Raw genomic sequence first — 20,493 nt, 5'->3', positions numbered from 1 at the left:
TGGGAGACGCGGTGAACTCTGCCTTTCCTGGAGGATGCGGGGTCTGGATTGAGCACCCCAAGGCAGCGGCAGGAAGCCCCAGGCTGCCAAGCCTCGGGCACATTCAGCCCCTGGCACGTGGCCCTAGGTTTCCGCGCTTCCTGAGTTCTGTCTGGTCACTTCAGTTCTTCCGTGCCTTCCCTGGAGCGGATCCCGTGCCGCCTCTCATCTCCTCCTCCTTTCACGGGAGCCTGAACAGTGGACACTGGGGTGAACAGCCTGTATCTACATGCAGGGCCAGTGGGCTCTCAGCGTGCTGCCTGGGCACGCCCGTCCTCCCCTCCTGGGCTCTGCGTCCTCAGCTGGCAGGGGCAGACGGCCCGCGGGGCTCCCCTGCCAGGTGTTCATGCTCCGGGGCTGGGGCACGGTGGTCCTGGCTGCCCTGGGGCCTGCCGGGCAGCCTGGGGGTGTCTTCAACCCGAGGCCCGCAGACCCCGCTCTGCACGCTGCCTTGGCCCCCGGGGCAGTCGTGTGGGAGCCACTCTGCTGTTAGTGTTAAAAGTATCTGGCTGAAGTCTAGGATTTTCTCTGGAGGGTGAGCCGCGCTGCTGAACTGCTGACCCAGCTGGGCGAGGCCACCAGACGCGGGCTCTGGACTGGAGCAAAGTTCCTGGTTTCTTTCTTCCTCTTGCTGCTGATGGCAAAGCCAGAAGGTGACGGGTGACTCCTTCCCCGGCACAACCTCGGAATCCAGTAAGATACAGCAGTTGCTAGCTGCTGGGGGATGTGCCAAGGAAAAGACTGAGAAACAGGTTTCCTGGGCAGAGGTCACGTTCTCTTCCTCCTGAGCCGGGCTGGCAGGGGTGGCCGTGCCGGGGAGTGGACCGCAGCCTGCATGCAGGGTCAGCGAGGGCGCTGGCACTACTGTGCTCCGAGTCTGTGGAGACTTGACCCCGGGGCACTGGCCCAGGTGCTCAGAGGGCTTCTCACACTCAGCAGCGGAGCTGAGCGCCCCGTGCTGGGGGCCTGCTCACCGGGAGAAGGCCAGGAGGGCAAGGCCCTGGGAGGGGCCTCCGGGGGGGCACTCGCACACACCTGTCGGCCGGGATAGGGCCCATGGGCGTTTGTTTTGGCCTCTGGGTCGACAAGTTGAGAGATGGTGAGGGGACGGCTGCAAGGCTGGGGGGTCTGGCTGGGAGTCACAGCCCCCCAGTAAGAGGAGAGAGGGCAGGGCCAACCCAGGAGGACGGGGTCTGAGGAGATGGAAGCTCAAAACAGCAGGTGTTCAAATGGAGCCACGGTGGGGTGGGGTGGGATATAAAGGCAGTTCTCAAAAAGTGTTTTTCCTCAAAATGGAGCTGTGCTGGCCAACGGCATGAGCCTCCATTCTTGGAGGTCTTATCCTGCCCTCGCAGGCAGCACCACTAAGGGCATCAGAGGACCGCGTGTGGGACAGGAGCCCCCGACACCTCGACCCCAGCCAGGGGTGCTCGAGGAGACAAAGAAGGGGCGCAGGAGGGGCGCGTCCTTGGAGGGACCCTGACTCCGCCAGTGGGAGAAGGGGCGTGCAATGCCCTGGGCTCAGCACGGGGCGGGGGTGCCAGCCGCCGAAGAGCTGTGACGCCCACAGCTTCCCGGGCAGTGGGCACCGTGTCCTCCCCTCTCACAGGAGCGTGGGGAGCCCAGGGGTGATGACGCGAGCAGAGGCCACACAATGCACGGACTGGGAGGCAGTGGGTGAGCAGGAAGGGGCTCAGGAGCCGAGTGAAGCCCCCCTGCCCCCAGCAAACCACACGGCCCAACCACCATGGAGAGACCACCGTCAGCAAGCCTCACGCACGCTCATTCCCCACCCCCCCAGTACATAAAACCACCATTGTCTAAGGAAAGCTGTGTGGAGAGGACACAGGAGAGACAGGAGGCAGCAGCTCAAGGGACATGGGGTCTCAGCCCGGCAAGAAACTTCAAAACATCCTCGGAGGGCCTCCCTGGTGGCGCAGTGGATCAGAGTCCACCTGTCAACGCAGGGGACACGGGTTCAATTCCCGGTCTGGGAAGAGCCCACATGCTGCGGAACCACTAAGCCCAGGAGCCGCGAGTACAGACCCCGTGCTCCGGAGCCGGGATGCTGCGAGTATGGGGCCTGCGCTCCGGAGCCTGGGAGCCGCGAGTACGGAGCCCACGCTCGAGGGCTCCATACTGTGCAACAAGAGAAGCCCCCAGAATCAGAAGCCTGTGCGCCACGACTACAGGGTAGCCCCCACTCACCCCAAGGAGAGAAAGCCCTAGGACAGCAATAAAGGTCTGTGCTGTGCTCAGTCACTTCAGTCCTGTCCGACTCTGTGAGTCCCCATGGACCGTAGCCTGCCAGGCTCCTCTGTCCATGGGATTCTCCAGGCAAGAATACTGGAGTGGGTTGCCACATCCTCCTCCAGGGGATCCTCTTATCTCTTATGTCTCCTGCATTGGCAGGCGGGTTCTTTACCAGTCAGTGGTGCCACCTGGAAAGCCCCAACAAAGACCTAGCAGAATCAAAAAATCAAAGAAAGAAAAAAACATCCTTGAGGGCAAGAGAAGACTCAACAACTGAGAATCAGCAACAGGAGTATCCAGAAATTAAAATATAATCACAGAGGGAATTTTCCGGTGGCCCAGGGGTTAAGAGTCAGTGCTTTTACTGCCAAGGGCCTGGTTTAACCCCTGGTTGGGGAACTAAGATCCCACAAATCATACAGAGTGTGGAGGAAAAGAAAAGTATATACAAACATATTTTAACATTTACATATGTATATTATATACATACATATTTTAACAGAAAAAACCCCTGGAGTCTGCCGCAAACTCCCCAGGCCGACAGTCGAGTTCCCCGGAAAATGAGCCAGAGGCCCTCGCCAGGCTCCTTGGGCACTTGATGTTTCTCCTGTGTCCTCCCCTGCAGAGGGGCTCACTGGGCAAGACTTAGGACTCACTGCCGAGAAGAACAAGAAATTGATGTCTCAACAGGCTCAGACAGTGCCCCATAGAGGGACTGCAGGATGAAGAAGAAAATGGGATAAAAGTGTAAGAGAAAGAAAATAGGAGAGAAAAGGTAAGAAAAGCAGCGCCGTGGCACAAAAGCAAGATGCCCAGGAAGAGCACCTGTGGGGTGGGAGAATGGGGTCAGGGGGTCGGGCAGAGGCCTGGAGGAGATGCCAGCATGAGCCAGCACAAGCACGGGATATATCCCAGAACAAAGGCCACGAGCTCCAAGCTGGAAGGCTTCCTGGCACAAAGACTAAAACAGACTCCCCCAGGCACACACTACTCTCTGCTCCCAAGACAATGGGAACAAGGAGATCTCACAAACTTCTAGGGAGAAAACACAGGTCAGGTAGCAAGGATCAAGTATCAGAATGGCTTCAGACATCTCGACAGGAATACTGGATGCCAGGAGATGATGGAAGAAAACCTACAGATTCTAAAGGAAAATGATTTCCAACCTAGATTGATAAACTCAAGACAAAGTCAAGGACGAATGTGAGCAAAGACTTTCAGACATGCAATGTCTCCAAAAGTTACCTCCACAAACCTTTCTCAGGAACTGACCGGAGGAGAAACTCCACCACGGCAGCGACAGGCAGAGGAAGACACAGGATCCAGAAGAGAAGAGATCCCACACACCAGCAAGACAAAGGGTGACCCCAGGAGGACAGAGCGGCAGGCCAGACTGCAGCTGGCCAGGGTGTCCAGGGAGACAGCTCCAAGAAGGGGATGGAACCGATGTGTCTGGGCATATGGAGGGGAAATGGACTCAGCTGGCGGGGAAACATTGAGGCTGAATACGCAAACCATAGAGAAAACCAGATGGAAAAACAAGACAATGCTCAAGCCCAAGGAAAACAGTCTCGCAGATAAGAAAATGGGGTGCAGTTCACTGCCAGCTCAGCTCTGAAGGGTGTGCGCCCCACTGCAGCTCCGTAGTGCTGGGAGGAGGTAGGCGGGGAGGCAGGGCAGATGGCTGGGGGGAGAGGCACCCCCTGCTTCCAGCAGGAGTCAGATGAAGACCCCAGGGCTAGAAGCATGGAGACACAGATTCCTACGAAGCTATTTAGGGAGACGAAGCTAAGAGACAGTTGTTCTCCTGAGTGGGGACCGTAAGGGGACATGAGGTGCTTGTGGCCCACTGGGTAGACCCGGCTGACTGGTGAGCTGTCCTTACCTGTGCGCCCAGCACTGCCCCCCACGGCTGAGGAGGAGAGGCCGCCCGCCACACCCTCCCGTGAGCCTGTCCCAGGCACCTGCGTGCAGACAGCTGGGGTGGCGTCCGGCAGTTTGCACACACACGCCACGCTGCCTGGGCGAGCCCTGGCGGGTCAGCCACAGAGCTGGCAGGGGCACACGGGGGCAGCCAGCCTTTTCACCGGGAGAAGCCTGGGCCCCAGCACAGACAGGCTTCTGTGCCCAGATATTCGGGGTCCGGGTTACCACACCCCTCCCCCCAGCGCAGTGATCTCACAGATGTGTGCTCCGGATCCAGGGGACCAGGCCGAACAGTCTGGCGGCTCCGCAGGACGTCCTCACCCAGAGCCATCATGCCGGCCACCCAGGACGCCGGCTGCCCCTGGAGTCTGCTGAGGACTCTCCAGGCCGACAGTCAAGTTCCCTGGAACCTAGGCCCTCGCCACCCCATGTTTCTCCTGCGTCCTCCTCTGCAGAGCGTCTCACTGGGCAAGACTCAGGACTCAGCGCTGAGAAGAACAAGAAACTGATGTCTCAACAGGCTCGGACAGTGCCCAGCTACAAACCGTCCCTAGCAGCAAACCATCCTACCCGGCACACCACGGAGCAGCACCTTTCCCTGCTCAGAAACACTGGCCAGACCAATTTCTTGCTGCTGACCGGAAACGCACCCTGGCTCTGTGAGTTCAAGGCCGATTTCATCCACAGAAGCCGCAGCTGGCAACCCTCAGTGACCTGGGTTTCCTTCCTGGCTGGGACCCTGGCCTACCCCGCTCTGCCTGAGGTCTCTTATCACTTCCCTCCCTCAGAGGCAGCACCCCCCCGCCCCCGCTCCCCAGCACGGCTCAGTGCACCGTTCTGCATTCATTTAAACATTTTTACTGTTTGATACAAGTTTTTTTTGGCTGTGCCCCATGGCTTGTGGGATCTTAGTTCCCCGACCAGGAATTGAACCCGTGCCCCCTGCAGTGGAAGCACGGTGTCCTTCAGTTCAGTTCAGTTGTTCAGTTCGTGTCTGACTCTCTGCGACCCCATGAACTGCAACACGCCAGGCCTCCCTGTCCATCACCAACTCCCGGAAAGTCAAACTCATGTCCATCGAGTGGGTGATGCCATCCAGTCATCTTATCCTCTCTCATCCCCTTCTCCTCCTGCCCCCAATCCCTCCCATCATCAGGGTCTTTTCCAGTGAGTCAGCTCTTCGCATGAGGTGGCCAAAGTACTGGAGTTTCAGCTTCAGCATCAGTCCTTCCAATGGTGTCCTAACCACTCATAATTAGTATAACTGCAGACTCTTCACAAGAGCGGGGTGGGCACCACCCAGCTTCACTCCCCACACTTGGTCTCTGAACTGGACACTGTCATATAAACAGCAGCACAAGAGCTTTGGGACATTTCTGATTATTTTCCAAGGTGGACTCTCATTAGCAGATGATTCAGTTAGGAACTAAGGACTTACTCCGTAAGTAATTAAGTTCACTGCAAGATATTCACAGAACAGAAGTAAATTACAGGCGGGAGAGCATTCAGCCACAAGAGCACAGTGAAGCTGTCACCCCGGCTACCATTTTGCGGGATGTCTTTATGGACTTTTTCAATGTACATGTCTTTTTTTTTTTTTTCACACAAAAATAGAATCATCAGACAGACTTTGGTAACTGACATTTTTATTCAACAGTGTGCTGTGAGCGTTTCTCTGTGGGAAGCAAGATTCCTCCTTGCTGCCCGTGTCTGGCAGAACTCGCCTCAGCCCTCACGGCAAACCCCCAGCCACATCCTCAAGAAGCAGAGGCCTCCGAGACACCAGGCATGGAATTCACAACGTTCTCCTCTCTTACTCTTTTATAATTTATCTTGGGCAGTGCTGGGGCTTTGTGGCCATGCAGGTTTTCTCTCATGGTGGTGGCTCCTGGGACTGAGGAGGGCAGGCTCTAGGCTCCCGGGCTCCGGAGCGCAGACTCAGCAGCTGTGGCACACAGGCTCAGCTCCCCTGAAGCACGTGGGACCTTCTTGGCCCATGGACTGAACCTGTGTCTTCTGCTTTGGCAGGAGGATTCTTAACCACTGAGCCACGAGGGAAGCCCTTCTCTTTCTGTTATTAAACACCAGGGACTGTCAGATGCGATGGTGTCCCAAGCTTGGCACGCAGAGCTCCGAGCTCCCCATCCCAGGATGCCGTGTGGTGTTCCTGTGCGATGTTGCTCACTGGGCTGTGTGGAGGGATTTAGCCCATGGTGCCCCAGATGCGGTGAGAGGAATCTGGTTTAATTACCCCAAGGCCTTGTACTTTGATGTCAAGAGGGAACATGAGTCTTCAGAACACCCCAAGACTCTTGGAAGCAGGCACCAGGTTGGACCTGCAGAGCTTGGCTTTGGGGCGTGGGTACCATCTCCTTCTGCCATCTTGTCCCCGCCTGAGTGACCTATGCCAGCCATGCGGGGGCGGTGGTGGTGGTGGAGCTGCATCCAGGGATGCCCACACACCTTGGCTGGTAGTAGAGAGGGTGAAGACAGCTTTCCCTGTGAGGTCCCAGCCGGGCAGGGTCCCCTCTCACTCTAACGCCTCTCTGAAGCAAGCCTACTGCCCCGAGCTGGGAACTTCTCTGAGATCTGGTTGTGTAAAGTAGCATCAACCTCCGTCCCCACCGGCACCACCTGTGAGCGTGACATTCTCATGGGATTTCCCGTTACCATGCGTGCATGTTTGTTTTTTTTAGTTGTTGTTCATATAGCTAAAAATACCTACAGTAGTTGAATTTAAAATAAGTTTTCACCATTTGCCAGTCACATGAGTCTTGATTTTGCTGGTCTCTCTCTTTTCCAGACAAAGCTGTAATCCACGCCAAGTAGATGACCCTGGAGCCCGGCTGGAGCCACCCACCTTGGGAGGCCTGGACACCGGGCATGTTGAGGAGGAGCAGGGACTGCCCAGAGGTGGGGCGGGCAGGAGGGCAGGGGAGGCCCTCTGAAGGCAGCGGTGGGCCAGTGCAGGCGGGGGGCTCACGGTGCCCACAGTGCTGTGAAGTCACAGCATCAGCTGTGCTACTGTGGAGGCACCGCTAGTGCGGACAGAAAACGCTCCCACCAAAGCAGCAAGCTCCAAAGAAACCATGCTGAACACAACTATAAATATTTTTTCCACATCCTTCCAAATGTTAGCAAGTCTGCAAACTGAGTCATTTGTTTTGAGTACTTGGTTACAACTTCACCCCGAAACTACTGCAGGAGGGAGGTGCTCCCAGAGAGAGCAGGACACAGAGACAGGGAAACTGCTGCTGGTTCCAGAAGGCCCCTGCGGCCGCACCGCTCTGTGCCCTGTAAGGCCTGTTGTGGCCTCCACAGACTAGCTGCACACACATCCTACCTGGAGATCAGGATGCTCGTGCCCAGGAGTAAATAAAACAGAGCAGAGAGAGGTCGATTATGATCAAAACACAGAAACACCATCCACATTCTAATACCTGCATTCAACCAAACCATCCCGACTTTCTAAACCATTTTACAAGGCCTTGTACCATCCCCACTCTGCCACTGGACTAGTCTTCTCAGGAACTTCTGCAACTTGAAGATTAATCTGAAATTCAATTTAAAGGCAGGCTTTGTCCTAAAGCCCCGCCTGGGGGGCCACCGGCTGAGCCTGTGGCACGCTGCCTGGACTCGGTGCTCTGGGGCTCGTGCAGTCAGTAGGCGGCCCAGGCCTTGGTCCTCAGCAGACCGTGGAAGAGCTTAGCAAAAGGCCTGTGCAAGGGTAAAGCCTGGTTTTCCCCACAGGAACCAGTTCTGTAGCTACAAGCTCAATGTGCACTTCTCCTACAGCACACTGAAAGCTACTAAGAGAATGTGGTCCATTCAACGGAAGTGCCCGAAACAGTTAATGCTGAACAGCCCATTGAGCAGTCACTACTTTACTCAGAGTACAGCTCTGAGGCCCTTTCATTTGAATTTGTTCTATTTTGGCATTTTCTTGGGCAAAGCTTTCATCAACCCACAGTCAATACTTTACAGTTAAAGTGAAACTCGCTCACTTGTGTCTGACTCTTTGCGACCCCATGGACTATACAGTTCATGGAATTCTCTGGGCCAGAACACTGGAGTGGGTAGCCTTTCCTTTCTCCAGGGGATCTTCCCAACCCAGGGATTGAACCCAGGTCTCCCACATTGCAGGCGGATTCTTTACCAACTGAGCCAAAAGGAAAGCCCAAGAATAGCAGAGTGGGTAACCTACCCTTCTCCAGCTCATCGTCCCAACCCAGGTATCAAACCGGGGTCTCCTGCATTGCAGGCAGATTCTTTACCAACTAAGCTATCAGGGAAGCCCATAGTCAATAGAGCACTCCAAGTAAAGCTTATGTCCCCCCATTTTAGCTTTGCTTCCTAGAGGGTCTTCCAGAATATAGATGCTGAAAAAAGAGGAGCTTATGATTTCACGTCATCCTCGATGACACCAAAAGTATGAGCAACTGAAGGAAAATGGAGGTTAGATGGCCTTCATCAAAATTAAAAAATTCTGTGCGCCTTAAAAGACACCGTAAAGAAAGTGAAGGAACAACCCAGAGGGTGGGAGAAAAGCCTTGTAAATCATAATTCTCATAAGGGTCTGGGACACAACTGAGTGGGTGGGTATGCACACATGAGATGCACACATCCAGAATATATGAAAAAGCCTTACAGCTCAGCAGTGAAAAGACAAGTCAGTCAGTTCAGTTCAGTCGCTCAGGCGTGTCCGACTCTTTGAGACCCCATGAATCGCAGCACGCCAGGCCTCTCTGTCCATCACCAACTCCTGGAGTTCACTCAGACTCATGTCCATCAAGTCGGTGATGCCATCCAGCCATCTCATCCTCTGTTGTCCCCTTCTCCTCCTGCCCCCAATCCCTCCCAGCATCAGACTCTTTTCCAATGAGTCAACTCTTCGCATGTGGTGGCCAAAGTACTGGAGTTTCAGCTTTAGCATCAGTCCTTCCAACAAACACCCAGGGATGATCTTCAGAATGGACTGGTTGGATCTCCTTGCAGTCCGAGGGACTCTCAAGAGTCTTCTCCAACACCACAGTTCAAAAGCATCAATTCTTTGGTGCTCAGCTTTCTTCACAGTCCAACTCTCGCATCCATACATGACCACAGGAAAAACCATAGCCTTGACTAGATGGACCTTTGTTGGCAAAGTAATGTCTCTGCTTTTGAATATGCTATCTAGGTTGGTCATAACTTTCCTTCGAAGGAGTAAGCGTCTTTTAATTTCATGGCTTCAGTCACCATCTGCAGTGATTTTGGAGCCCCAAAAAATAAAGTCTGACACTGTTTCCCCATCTCTTTCCCATGAAGTGACGGGACCAGATGCCATGATCTTTGTAATGAGCAAAGTATCTGAATATGTTAGTTCCCCAAATAAGACACATAAATGACGAATAAACACACAAGATGCGCACTGGCCCTTCAGGAAATGCAAATGAAAACTGTGAGGACGTGGGAATACAATGGTCAGCACGGTGGCCGCGGTTGGCAATGCTGCACCGCAGGCCTGCGAGGTGCTGAGGGGGCAGGTCCAGAGTCCTCATCATAGGAGAAAACTGTGCATCATGACAGGTGTTGACTGGACTTACTGTGGCGACCACTTTGCAATATATATACAAATGCCGAATCACATTGTGCCTGTGAGACTAACACAGTGCTACACATCAGTCACATCTAAATTAAAACTCAACTGAATTATAACAAAACTGCCAGTTTGGATCAGATCAGCTTTCCTTTGTGTATAGGACTGTTTTAATACAAATCAGAACATTCAGTAACCCCCATAATATAAAAATTAGCGTTTCCTATTTCAATGAACTTTTTACCCTGTTTTTTAAAGAAAACCATCATGAAATATTGTTTTACACCCACTAAGACAGGCTTTTTAAACTGGCCAAAAAAAAAGTTTTTCAGTAAGGGTGTAGAGAAGTCAGCACCCTCACACGTTACTGGTAGAATGTAGAACGGTGCAGCCAGTATGGAAAGCAGTCTGGCAGTTCCTGAGAAAGCTAAACATACAATCAGCATATGACCCAACAATCCACTTAAAGTCACAGACCCAACAGAACTGAACACACAAGTCTGTACAATTTTGTACAAGAATGTTCACAGCAGCATTATCCATAGCAGCCAGAAAGTGGGAACAACCCAAAGATCCATCAGCTGACGAATGGGTAAACAAACCATGGCAAATCCACACAACGGAATGAATGAAAGTCACTCAGTTGTGTCCAACATGAATATACAGTCCAAGGAATTCTCCAGGCCGGAATACAGGAGTGGGTAGCCTTTCCCTTCTCCAGGGGATCTTCCCAATCCAGGGACTGAACCCAGGTCTCCCTCACTGCAGGCGGATTCTTTACCAGCTGAGCCACCAGGAAGCCCTGGTAGAATGGAATGGAATACTATTCCAATGGAATACTATTCAGTCATTAAAGGAATGAAGTACTGACACGTGCTACAGTGTGGATGAACGCTGAAAAGATGACGCTAAGTGAAAGACGGCAGATAAAAACGCCACCAATTACAAGACCCCATTTACACAAAATAGGAAAATCCAGACCAGGCAAGTGCATAGAAACACAAAGGAGACGGGTGGCTGCCAGGGCCGCGGGGTGACGATTCTGAGAGGAGGTTACCAGTGGGCCAGGGGTTTCTTTCCAAGTGAGAAAGTTCTAGATTGGAGAGCAGGGATGGTTGCAGAGCTTTGCAAATATACTAAAAAGCACTGAGTTGTATACCGTAAAGAGTTAATTATAACCCTTCCTTTAAGATAAAGCTGCTAGGAGGTGGCGATGACTACCAAAGGAGTCAGACAAGAGGGTGCCGGCTCGTCTAAGGAGAGTTTGAGAACAGCAGAGAAACCCTCGCCACCCATCAGCAGAGCACCACATGGCCGGCCGGCCACACCCCGTCCCCTGTGCTGCGTGAACTGCAACTGTCAGCCAGCACTGCGTGCAGAGGAACACGGGGCCGGTGTGCACACAGAACCTTCGAACTCAGACACGATTCCACTCACTCTCGTCATGACCCCGTGAGAGGAAGATCCGCATGGAGCCTCCCTGTGGCCGTGGCCAGTGGCCTGAAAGAACTCGGCACGGGCCTCTGACTACAGCGGCTCCCAGCACGCATCCCAGGCCTCCCGGGCAGGACAGGTGGTCCTCAGCCGTGCACCCTGGCCTCTGCTGCCGCACCCCTGGGGGTTTATGGTGTCCAAATGCAGACGGCCAGCAGCACAGGCGCCCGCCCGACACCGGGCTCCTCGTCTCCGTTCACGCGTCTGTTCAGCCAGCCACTCCCGCCGCTGCTGCGCGTGAGGCTTCATTTTTTTCCGAACAAAGTCACAAATGGGGACTAGAAAGCACTGGAGTAAATAGCTCATTAAATCACAGCCTTCCTGCAAAAGTTTTAACAGAAGTACACTTAGCATAGTCACCAGGGCCACTAGCTATTTAAGAGTAACTAAAGAGTGCACGAAAATCAGACTTCAGCTTTTGATTTGAGTGGTAGAACAGTCAAAAGAAAAACATTTAGGATACATGGTAAACTAAAATACGATAGGCGTTGGGGATGGGATGGGATGCATAAGAAAAATAATTTCTGAAGACTCCCCTGGGGGTCCAGTGGCTAACAATCCTCCTTGCAAAGCAGGGGACGTGGGTTCAATCCCTGGTTGGGGAACTAAGACCCCACATGCGTCAGAGCAACTGAGCATGTGCACGACAAGAGACTCTGCGCCACAGAGAGACACCTCGCGTGAAACTATAGAGAGTCTGCGCCATAGAGAGAGACCTTGCGTGACAACTAGAGAGTCTGCGCCACAGTGAGACCTCACGTGACAACTAGAGAGTCTGCGCCACACAGAGACCTCGCATGACGCACAACTTAAGACCTGATGCAGCAAATAAATATTTTTTTAAAAAGGAAAAACTATTTCTTCAACAAAATAGAAAAGGCACTCACAAAATAATGGTAATAGGCTCTCTCATCACAAGATCTTTATGGGACTTTTACTCTCTTCCTTTTGGATATTATTTGCTTTAAAGAAAATAATGCTCATTTTTAAAAAGTCAGAAACAAAACATTTTTGAGAAAGAAAAAGCAGCCCTGGCTCAGATCATCGTGAACCTGTTCAGCTCTAAACTCCACAAATACCAGACTCTGAGTTGGAACGCCAGGGAATGAGTGTGTGCTGACCCCAGGCACACTCAGCCCCCAGCGCTCGGATACGCGCCTCCGCCCCGTTTGCTGGGAGGCCCTCGTCGGCAAGTGCGTCCTCTCCCCACCTCAGCACCTGACCGGCCAACTGGGGAGCTGGGATCAGGCAACCTCTGCTCACCTGGACAGGCGGCTCAATCGCTATCCAGGCCGGAAGCATCAGACTGGGGTTCAGCGGCTGGGTGCCAACGCGGAAGTAAACGCCACCCCTGGAGTCACAGGCCCAGACGTGCTGGTTTCCACAGGCCAGACTCGTCAGTTTCACAGCTCCTGTAAACAGACAGAAGGCACACGTGCTAGCCACTTTCGTGTGATGACTCACGGCTCATGTAAGCTATGAACTTTGATTTTGTTCTTCAAAGGAAGAAATGACACTGCGTGTGCAGCTGAACTCTATGGCTGGAGAATATTATCGCACACGAGAGTCACCAAGGCCTCTGGGTGCCCAGCCACCCGCCTGGCGCCACACTGCAGCCCTCCCACACCAGAGACAGAGGAGTCAAGATGCCATCAGCACACACCCTGAGCCACCAAGCACGGGTTAATACCTCAGCATGGTGGACATGGAACAACAGACTGGTTCCAAATAGGAAAAGGAGCACGTCAAGGCTGTATATTGTCGCCCTGCTTATTTAACTTCTATGCAGAGTACATCATGAGAAAAGCTGGGTGGGAAGAAACACAAGTTGGAATCAAGACTGCTGGGAGAAATATAACCTCAGATATGCAGATGACACCACCCTTATGCAGAAAGTGAAGAGGAACTAAAAAGCCTTTTGAGGAGAGTGAAAAAGTTGGCTTAAAGCTCAACATTCATAAAACTAAGATCATGGCATCCGTTCCCATCACATCATGGGAAATAGATGGGCAAACAATGGAAACAGTGTCAGACTTTATTTTTCTGGGCTCCAAAATCACTGCAGATGGTGACTGCAGCCATGAAATTAAAAGACGCTTACTCCTTGGAAGGAAAGTTATGTCCAACCTAGATAGCATATTCAAAAGCAGAGACATTACTTTGCCAACAAAGGTCCATCTAGTCAAGGGTATGGTTTTTCCAGTGGTCATGTATGGATGCGAGAGTTGGACTGTGAAGAAAGCTGAGCGCCAAAGAATTGATGCTTTTGAACTGTGGTGTTGGAGAAGACTCTTGAGAGTCCCTCGGACCGCAAGGAGATCCAACCAGTCCATTCTGAAGGAGATCAGCCCTGGGTGTTCATTGGAAGGACTGATGCTAAAGCTGAAACTTCAGTACTTTGGGCACCTCATGCGAAGAGTTGACTCACTGGAAAAGACTCTGATGCTGGGAGGGATTGGGGGCAGGAGGAAAAGGGGACGATAGAGGATGAGATGGCTGGATGGCATCACAGACTCGATGGACGTGAGTTTGATTGAACTCTGGGAGATGGTGATGGACAGGGAAGCCTGGCATGCTGCGATTCATGGGGTCGCAAAGAGTCGGACACGACTGAGCGACTGAACTGAACTGAATGGGTCTCACAATGAGCTTCATCACATACACAACCGTTAGTAGCAAATTCTGGGTCTGGGGTGAGAGAATTCATTGTTTGCATAATCTTGATCCTAATCAGAATTCAGTCTAGTTCAGTCGCTCAGTCGTTTCTGACTCTTTGTGACCCCATGGACTGCAGCACGCCAGGCCTCCCTGTCCATCACCAACTCCCAGAGCTTACTCAAACTCATGTCCATCGAGTTGGTGATGCCATCCAACCATCTTATCCTCTGTCGTCCCCTTCTCCCCCTGCCCTCAATCTTTCTCAGCATCAGGGTCTTTTCAAATGAGTCAGTTCTTTGCATCAGGTGGCCTAAGTACTAGGAGTTTCAGCTTCAGCATCAATCCTTCCAATTACAATTGACTAATGAAGCCTCCTGGAATCTTCATTTCTCTTTTTACATTTCTCCTTGTTTATTAAGCTAATTTCAAGAGGAAAAGAAGTGGGAGGAGCCTTTAAAGAGAAATTATATTTGATTAAGAGTTTATCTGGGAGAAAGAGCAACAGCCAACAGTCGCTGAACCTCACAACAACCATACCTGGTTATTATTGCCCCAGCTCACACATGAGGCCATCAGGACGTGGACTGAAGAGATCTGTCCAAGATCCCAGAGAGAAGGCGGCTAAGCCAGGAGGCAAGGGTGCACTGGGGTCTGAACCCAGGCCAGGCCAACTCTCCCTGCCGGCTGCTTCTGGCCTCGGGCTCCATACCTGCTGAGTGCACAGATCTTACAAGTTCAGCCTCATCACTGCTGACAAGTGAATATACCGGAGTAACCTGCGTCTTATCCTGTCACAGAACATTTTCACCACCCAGAAAGTTCCCTCAGGCCTCTTCTGGTCAACACCCTCTGCCCTGAGGCAGCCACTGTTTTGACTTCTGTTGCCACAGATCCAGTCAGTCTGGTCTAGAAGTCCAGGAGAACAGGATCAAGGCCGGCACTCCCCCTGGCCCGGCTTCCTGCTCTCAGTGTAATGTTCTGGACGGGAAGTCAGCCATTCACTCCTCCTCACTGCAGGTAATAGCCACAGTTAGTGTCTCCTACTGGCAGACACTCGGGTCACTTCCACGTTGTGCTGCTAGGAGCAAAGCTGCTGTCGTCATTCCTGTAGGAGACTTTTTGGTGAACGTGTGTTGTTTTTCCTGAGTAACACCTAGGAGTGGGACTCTGGGCTATAACATTTATATGTTTAACTTCCAAAGAGGCCGCCAGTAGCCCATCTTACACACCCACCTGCGGCCAACACCTCACCAGCATCCACTCTGGGTATCTTTTCATGTCGGCCATCCTAGTAGAAGTAAAGTGGCATCTTGTCATTGTTTTAATTTGCATGTTCCTGATAACAAGTAATGCTGAGAGCCTTTTAATGTGCTTATGGGGGCACTTCCTTTGTGAAGTATCTGTCAAGCCTTTTGCCCATTTTTCAAGTTGAATGGTTTGACTTCTGGTGACTGAGTTAGGGGATGAGTCATTCTGACTGTAGAGCAGGAAAAAGGTGGCGCAGCTAGGCTCACTGGCAGGGGGCTCTTGGCCACCCCACACAGTTGTCACTGGCATCAGATGACAGCCCGCGTCATCACCAGATCACAGGCACGGATCCTGCAATGGGAAAATCTCATCACATGTATTTAGCTTAAAAATATTAGTCCATTACTACTGGAAAAATTTCCTAAAGATGATACTGTATTTTAAAAATCTTTTACAGAGTTAAAATAGACATCCCAGGGCTCCAACATTACATATTAAAAGATCTGTAGCAATCCAAATAAAGTACTTCCAGCAGTAAATTACAGAAATAGCTGAGAAACAAATTCTCACTTTAAAATGTTAATTTAAAAGGATTCTATGTTGGGATCGTCAACCTGCCCTACTAGGAACTGCTCCTGTGAAGAAAGGTCCATGGTGACAGAAACACCCTGGATCAGCACCTCAGAGTGAGCAACGAGCTCCACCCCTAGTGAGACACAGAGCTCACATTACAAGGCCAGCGTCTTCCAGAACAAGTGTAAACGCCTGTGTATAAGTGAATTTATTTCAAACAGGAGAGACAGGTCAAAAGAGAAAACATTTAGTCAAGGGCCTTTCTGTGGCGTCCTACCTCCCAAACGGTCTCTCGGGCTGCCTGGACGCAGGCCTACGGGGTGCAGACAGGTGGCGCCAAACACAGCTCCCCAGCACCCCCGGGCTTGTCACAGCCCCTGGAGTTAAGGGCACCCCCCTCCCCCCCCACAGGTTCTGGACAATGGGCTGTGAGCGGAAGGGGTCCGTCATTCCTGAGCTGAAGCATAAATGAGCTGGCAAGAAGGCCTTCCCTTCAGTGGTCCATGTGCAGTGGCCACAGTGCACAGCAGGGCTCAGTCAGCCACCACCCGCGAGACGACGACCGGGCGAGAACCACCTCGTGGGAGCAGAGAGCAGCAAGCGTGTGTTAAGTCGCGGGTATCCGGGGCTTGTTAACTACAACACTAGTCCAGCTAACACAGACACACTATAATTTTCCTGTCTTCTGTTTTGCTTTCCGCTCCCATGTAAAAAAAGTTTTAATTACTTTATTCAACAGATCAGACGTTTTCCCTTTAAGACTACTTTTTAAACATATATTTTAGAACAAAAGGTGGCATTTATTTGGTTTTCACTATTTATAAAATTGCTTTTCTGCATAAATTACTATATAATATGGTCCTATTTGTTACCTAAAGGCATGAGCTGACGCTGAATCTGTCTGCATTAAACTCTGTGACCAGATGAACTCAATTACAGATTGCATTTGTTCGCTGAACATTCTAGTGCCTGACACAGGCATTTTATGTGTACTGGGAAATGAAATGTTATGAGCGTCTTAAATATCTGCTAAACGATGCAACTTTTTTCTAAAAACTAGGCATGTCTTAAGTCATAATATTTCATATTCGGTCTCTGTAACAGAGCTCAGCAGCTAAACATTTAACTGAAGAAGTCTCTCAGTCTAAGAGACGCAAACCGAAACCACAAGGAGGCGCCACTCGCAGCAGTCAGAATGGCTGTCACTAACAAGTCTGCAAAAATTAAACACTGGGGACGGCGTGGACAAAGGGGCCCTCCTGCCCTGTCGGGGGAAACGTCAGCTGGTGCAGCCACTGTGGAGAACAGCATGGAGGTTCCTTAAACACTACAAATAGAGGTAACATGATCTAGCGATCCCACTCCTGGGGATCTATCTGGACAAAACTATAATTCCACAAGATACAGGCACCTGCATCTGCACAGCAGCACTATGCATAACAGCCAAGGCATGCAAGCAACCTACATGTCCATCGATGACAGATGGATAAACATCTGGGATAATGCCAGTAAGGCCACCTGTAGCAACATGGGTGCAACTAGAAATTATTACATTAAATGAAGTCAGAAAGAGAAAGACAAATATAGTAATTTTTGTCTCTATATATAATAATTTGTACATATAATAATTACATACAATAATAATTTCACTTATACGTGGAATCTAAAATTTGACACAAATTAACTTATTTATGAAACAGAAATAGAATCAGGGACATAGAGAACTGACTGGTGGTTGCCAAGGGGTTGGGGTTAAGGGAGGGATGGATTCAGAGGTTAGGGTTAGTAGATGTTAAGCTATTACACGTAGAATAAATAACACGGTTCTACTATATAGCACAGGGCACAACAGTCTATATTCTATGATGGATAAACCATGATGGAAAATAATATATGTGTGTGTGTGTGTGTGTAGGTATAACCGAATCACTTTGCTGTAGAGCAACAATTGATACAACACTGTCATATGGGAATAGAATCTAAAAAAGGGTGGACACATGTATAACTGACTCACTTTGCTGTACTTGTTAGTAGCAACACAAGGCTGTAGACCAACTATACCTGAATTTAAAGAGAGAAAAATAATTCTTAGTCTAATCCCAAAGCAGCGATTTGGTAATTTGTACAAGGACAGAAAAGAGGGACGCTACATCTTGAAAAAGAAAGACAGAAAAGACAGAAAGCATGTTCTTGATTTGATACTTTGCTAAAGTCATTCTTAAAACTGAAATACCTAACTTACATTGTAAGAGGTGGTGACATTCCAGACTTTAAATGACCTGGTGTTGCCCACGATCAAGGCTGGCATGAGGTAGCCTGGATCACACTGCTAGCACTGGGAAGATGGGTTTCTGTTTTTTTGTTTTCAGTGTCAGAACATCTGTAAAGAAGCGGCCAGGACTGAAAGGGAACCAGGTAATAAAGCACATCTCTGAGCAGCTCTGATAAGCCAGCATCTCCTACCTCACGCCTTGGGCAAGCGGATGATAATGTGGAGCTAGACTAATGAATTATGGTGAAGACATCTTGTACCTGTTACTAGTTTTATTTGTGATGATCAGTAACAAGGAATCAAAACCCATATTCCAGAATTACTTAGAAATGGAGTTGCAAAATGATGACAACTTGCCTGACAGTCTAATTTCTGCTGTGGGTGGATATGGCCATGTGCGGGGCCCTCCACCTTCAATGGAAGCTCCTCGAGGGTCTGAAAGAAATGAGTGCTGGGACAGCGTGGGAACAGGGTGCTGACTGAGGAAGGCAAGAGCAGGGTGGATGCTCTAGACGACGGGGAGAAAGGGGAGCCCGGCATGGTAAGAGCAATGGCCAGCACTGGGAACCCCACAGCACCAGGCCCTCAAAAGGCAGGCTGAGCTGGCCAGGCCGCCAGGGTGCGGGAGTCACCCCAAGACTGGAACTTGACTCCAGGGCATGTGGAGCCACTTAAGGTCAAGCAAGGGTGGCGTCCCGAGCCGAGTTTTAGGACGGGAGCTCAGGCAGCTGTGGCGGGAGGGGGCACACCAGAGCCGAGAGGCGGTGATGGCCGCGCGGGAGTGTGTGCGGGGGTGTGTGTGGGAGTGTGTGAGAGCTCAGGCAGCTGTGGCGGGAGGGGGCACACCAGAGCCGAGAGGCGGTGATGGCCGTGCGGGAGTGTATGCAGGGGTGCAGAGCTCTGGCCCTGGCAGTGATGGAGGGAAGCAGAGGATAAGACAGCCCAGGAGACCTTCTGGGGAAGACGGAGAGACACTGTCGACCACATTGGCCAGCAGAGAAGCAGAAACAGCCAGAGAAGCTAATGGAACAGAGAAGTGAAGTCAGGAAAGAGAGTACATTTTGGACCATCAACAAAATGAAAAGGCAACAACCTCCTGGAGTGTGAAGTCAAGCAGGCTTCAGGAAGCATTCCTATGAACGAAGGGCTTCCCAGGTAGAGCTAGTGGTAAAGAACCCACTTGCCAGTGCTGGAGACCTGAGAGATGTGGGTTCAATTCCTGGGTTGGGACAATCCCTTCGAGAAGGGCATGGCAAGATACCCACTCCAGTATTCTTGCTTGGGGAATCCCATGGACAGAGGAGCCTGGTGGGCTACAGTTTATAGGGTCACAAAGGGTCGGAAATGACTGAAGTGACTTAGCACACACGCATGTATGCACTATGAACAAAGCTGGTGGAGGTGATATAATTAGAGTTGAACTATTTAAAATCCTAAAAAAGGATGCTGTTAAAAGTGCTGCACTCAATATGTCAGCAAATCTGAAAAACTCAACAGTGGCCACAGGACTGGAAAAGGTCAGTTGTCATTCCAATTCCAAAGAAGAGCACTGCCAAAGAACGTTCAAACTACCATACAATTGCACTCATATCACATGCTACCAAGGTTATGCTCAAAATCCTTCAAGTTAGGCTTCAGTGATACGTGAACTGAGAACTTCCAGATGTACAAGCTGTGTTTAGAAAAGGCAGGGGAACCAGAGATCAAATTGTCAACACCCACTGGATCATGGAGAAAGCAAGGGAATTCCAGAAAAACATCTACTTCTGCTTCATTGACTACACTAAAGCCTCTGACTGTGTGGATCACAACAAACTGGAAAATTCTTAGAGACTGGAATACCAGACCACCTTACCTGCCTCCTGAGAAACCTATACGCAAGACAAGAAGCAAGAGTTAGAATAGGACATGGAATGACGGACTGGTTCCAAATAGGAAAAGGAGTACGTCAAGGCTGTATACTGTCCCCCTGCTTATTTAACTTATATGCAGAGTACATCATGAGAAACGCTGGGCTGGATGAAGCACAAGCTGGAATCAAGTTTGCCGGGAGAAATATCAATAACCTCAGATATGCAGATGACACCACCCTTATGGCAGAAAGTGAAGAGGAACTAAAGAGGCTCCTGATAAAGGTGAATGAGGAGAGTGAAAAAGCTGGCTTAAAACTCAATGTTCAAAAAACTAAGATCATGCCAAAGTGTCCCAGGGAAGGCAGGAGGGCACCCCACAGTGCAGGCAGGAGCACGGCCAGCAAGGCCACTCCGGTCCTCCTGGGGGTGGCGGCCGGGTGAATGCTCTGCTGGCTGGACCGCGACCCACCCTGGTGTGGGGCTTAGGTTCAAAACAAGGAGATGCCAAAAGCATAAATAATCTAAATAACCCTGGAAAATTCCTAGCTTTGGAACAAAGCTTGCTTCTTTAGTTGAGAACCAACCTGCTTCTCCAGCTAAGC

The 20,493-nt window shown here is 50.9% G+C and overlaps 1 protein-coding gene and 1 long non-coding RNA gene across 2 annotated transcripts in view; one reads left to right on the top strand and one right to left on the bottom strand.

Moving 5' to 3' along the window:
* TECPR2 (tectonin beta-propeller repeat containing 2) overlaps positions 1–20,493 on the bottom strand; it is a 101,132-nt gene that overhangs the window by 13,460 nt on the left and 67,179 nt on the right. Inside the window, 1 exon segment of the mRNA XM_070358011.1 lies at positions 12,551–12,699. Within this exon segment, the coding sequence (XP_070214112.1) occupies positions 12,551–12,699 (149 nt within the window).
* On the top strand, positions 191–9,074 carry LOC138984336 (uncharacterized). Its single transcript, XR_011461579.1, has 3 exons — positions 191–4,877; positions 5,876–6,004; positions 7,022–9,074. It is a non-coding gene; the product is annotated as an uncharacterized lncRNA (long non-coding RNA).

The sequence above is a fragment of the Bos mutus genome, chromosome 21 (genome assembly GCF_027580195.1).
Source record: "Bos mutus isolate GX-2022 chromosome 21, NWIPB_WYAK_1.1, whole genome shotgun sequence".
Classification (NCBI taxonomy): Eukaryota; Metazoa; Chordata; class Mammalia; order Artiodactyla; family Bovidae; genus Bos; species Bos mutus.
Note: the sequence above shows the minus strand (reverse complement) of the source record. Positions and strands in the feature narration are given on the sequence as shown.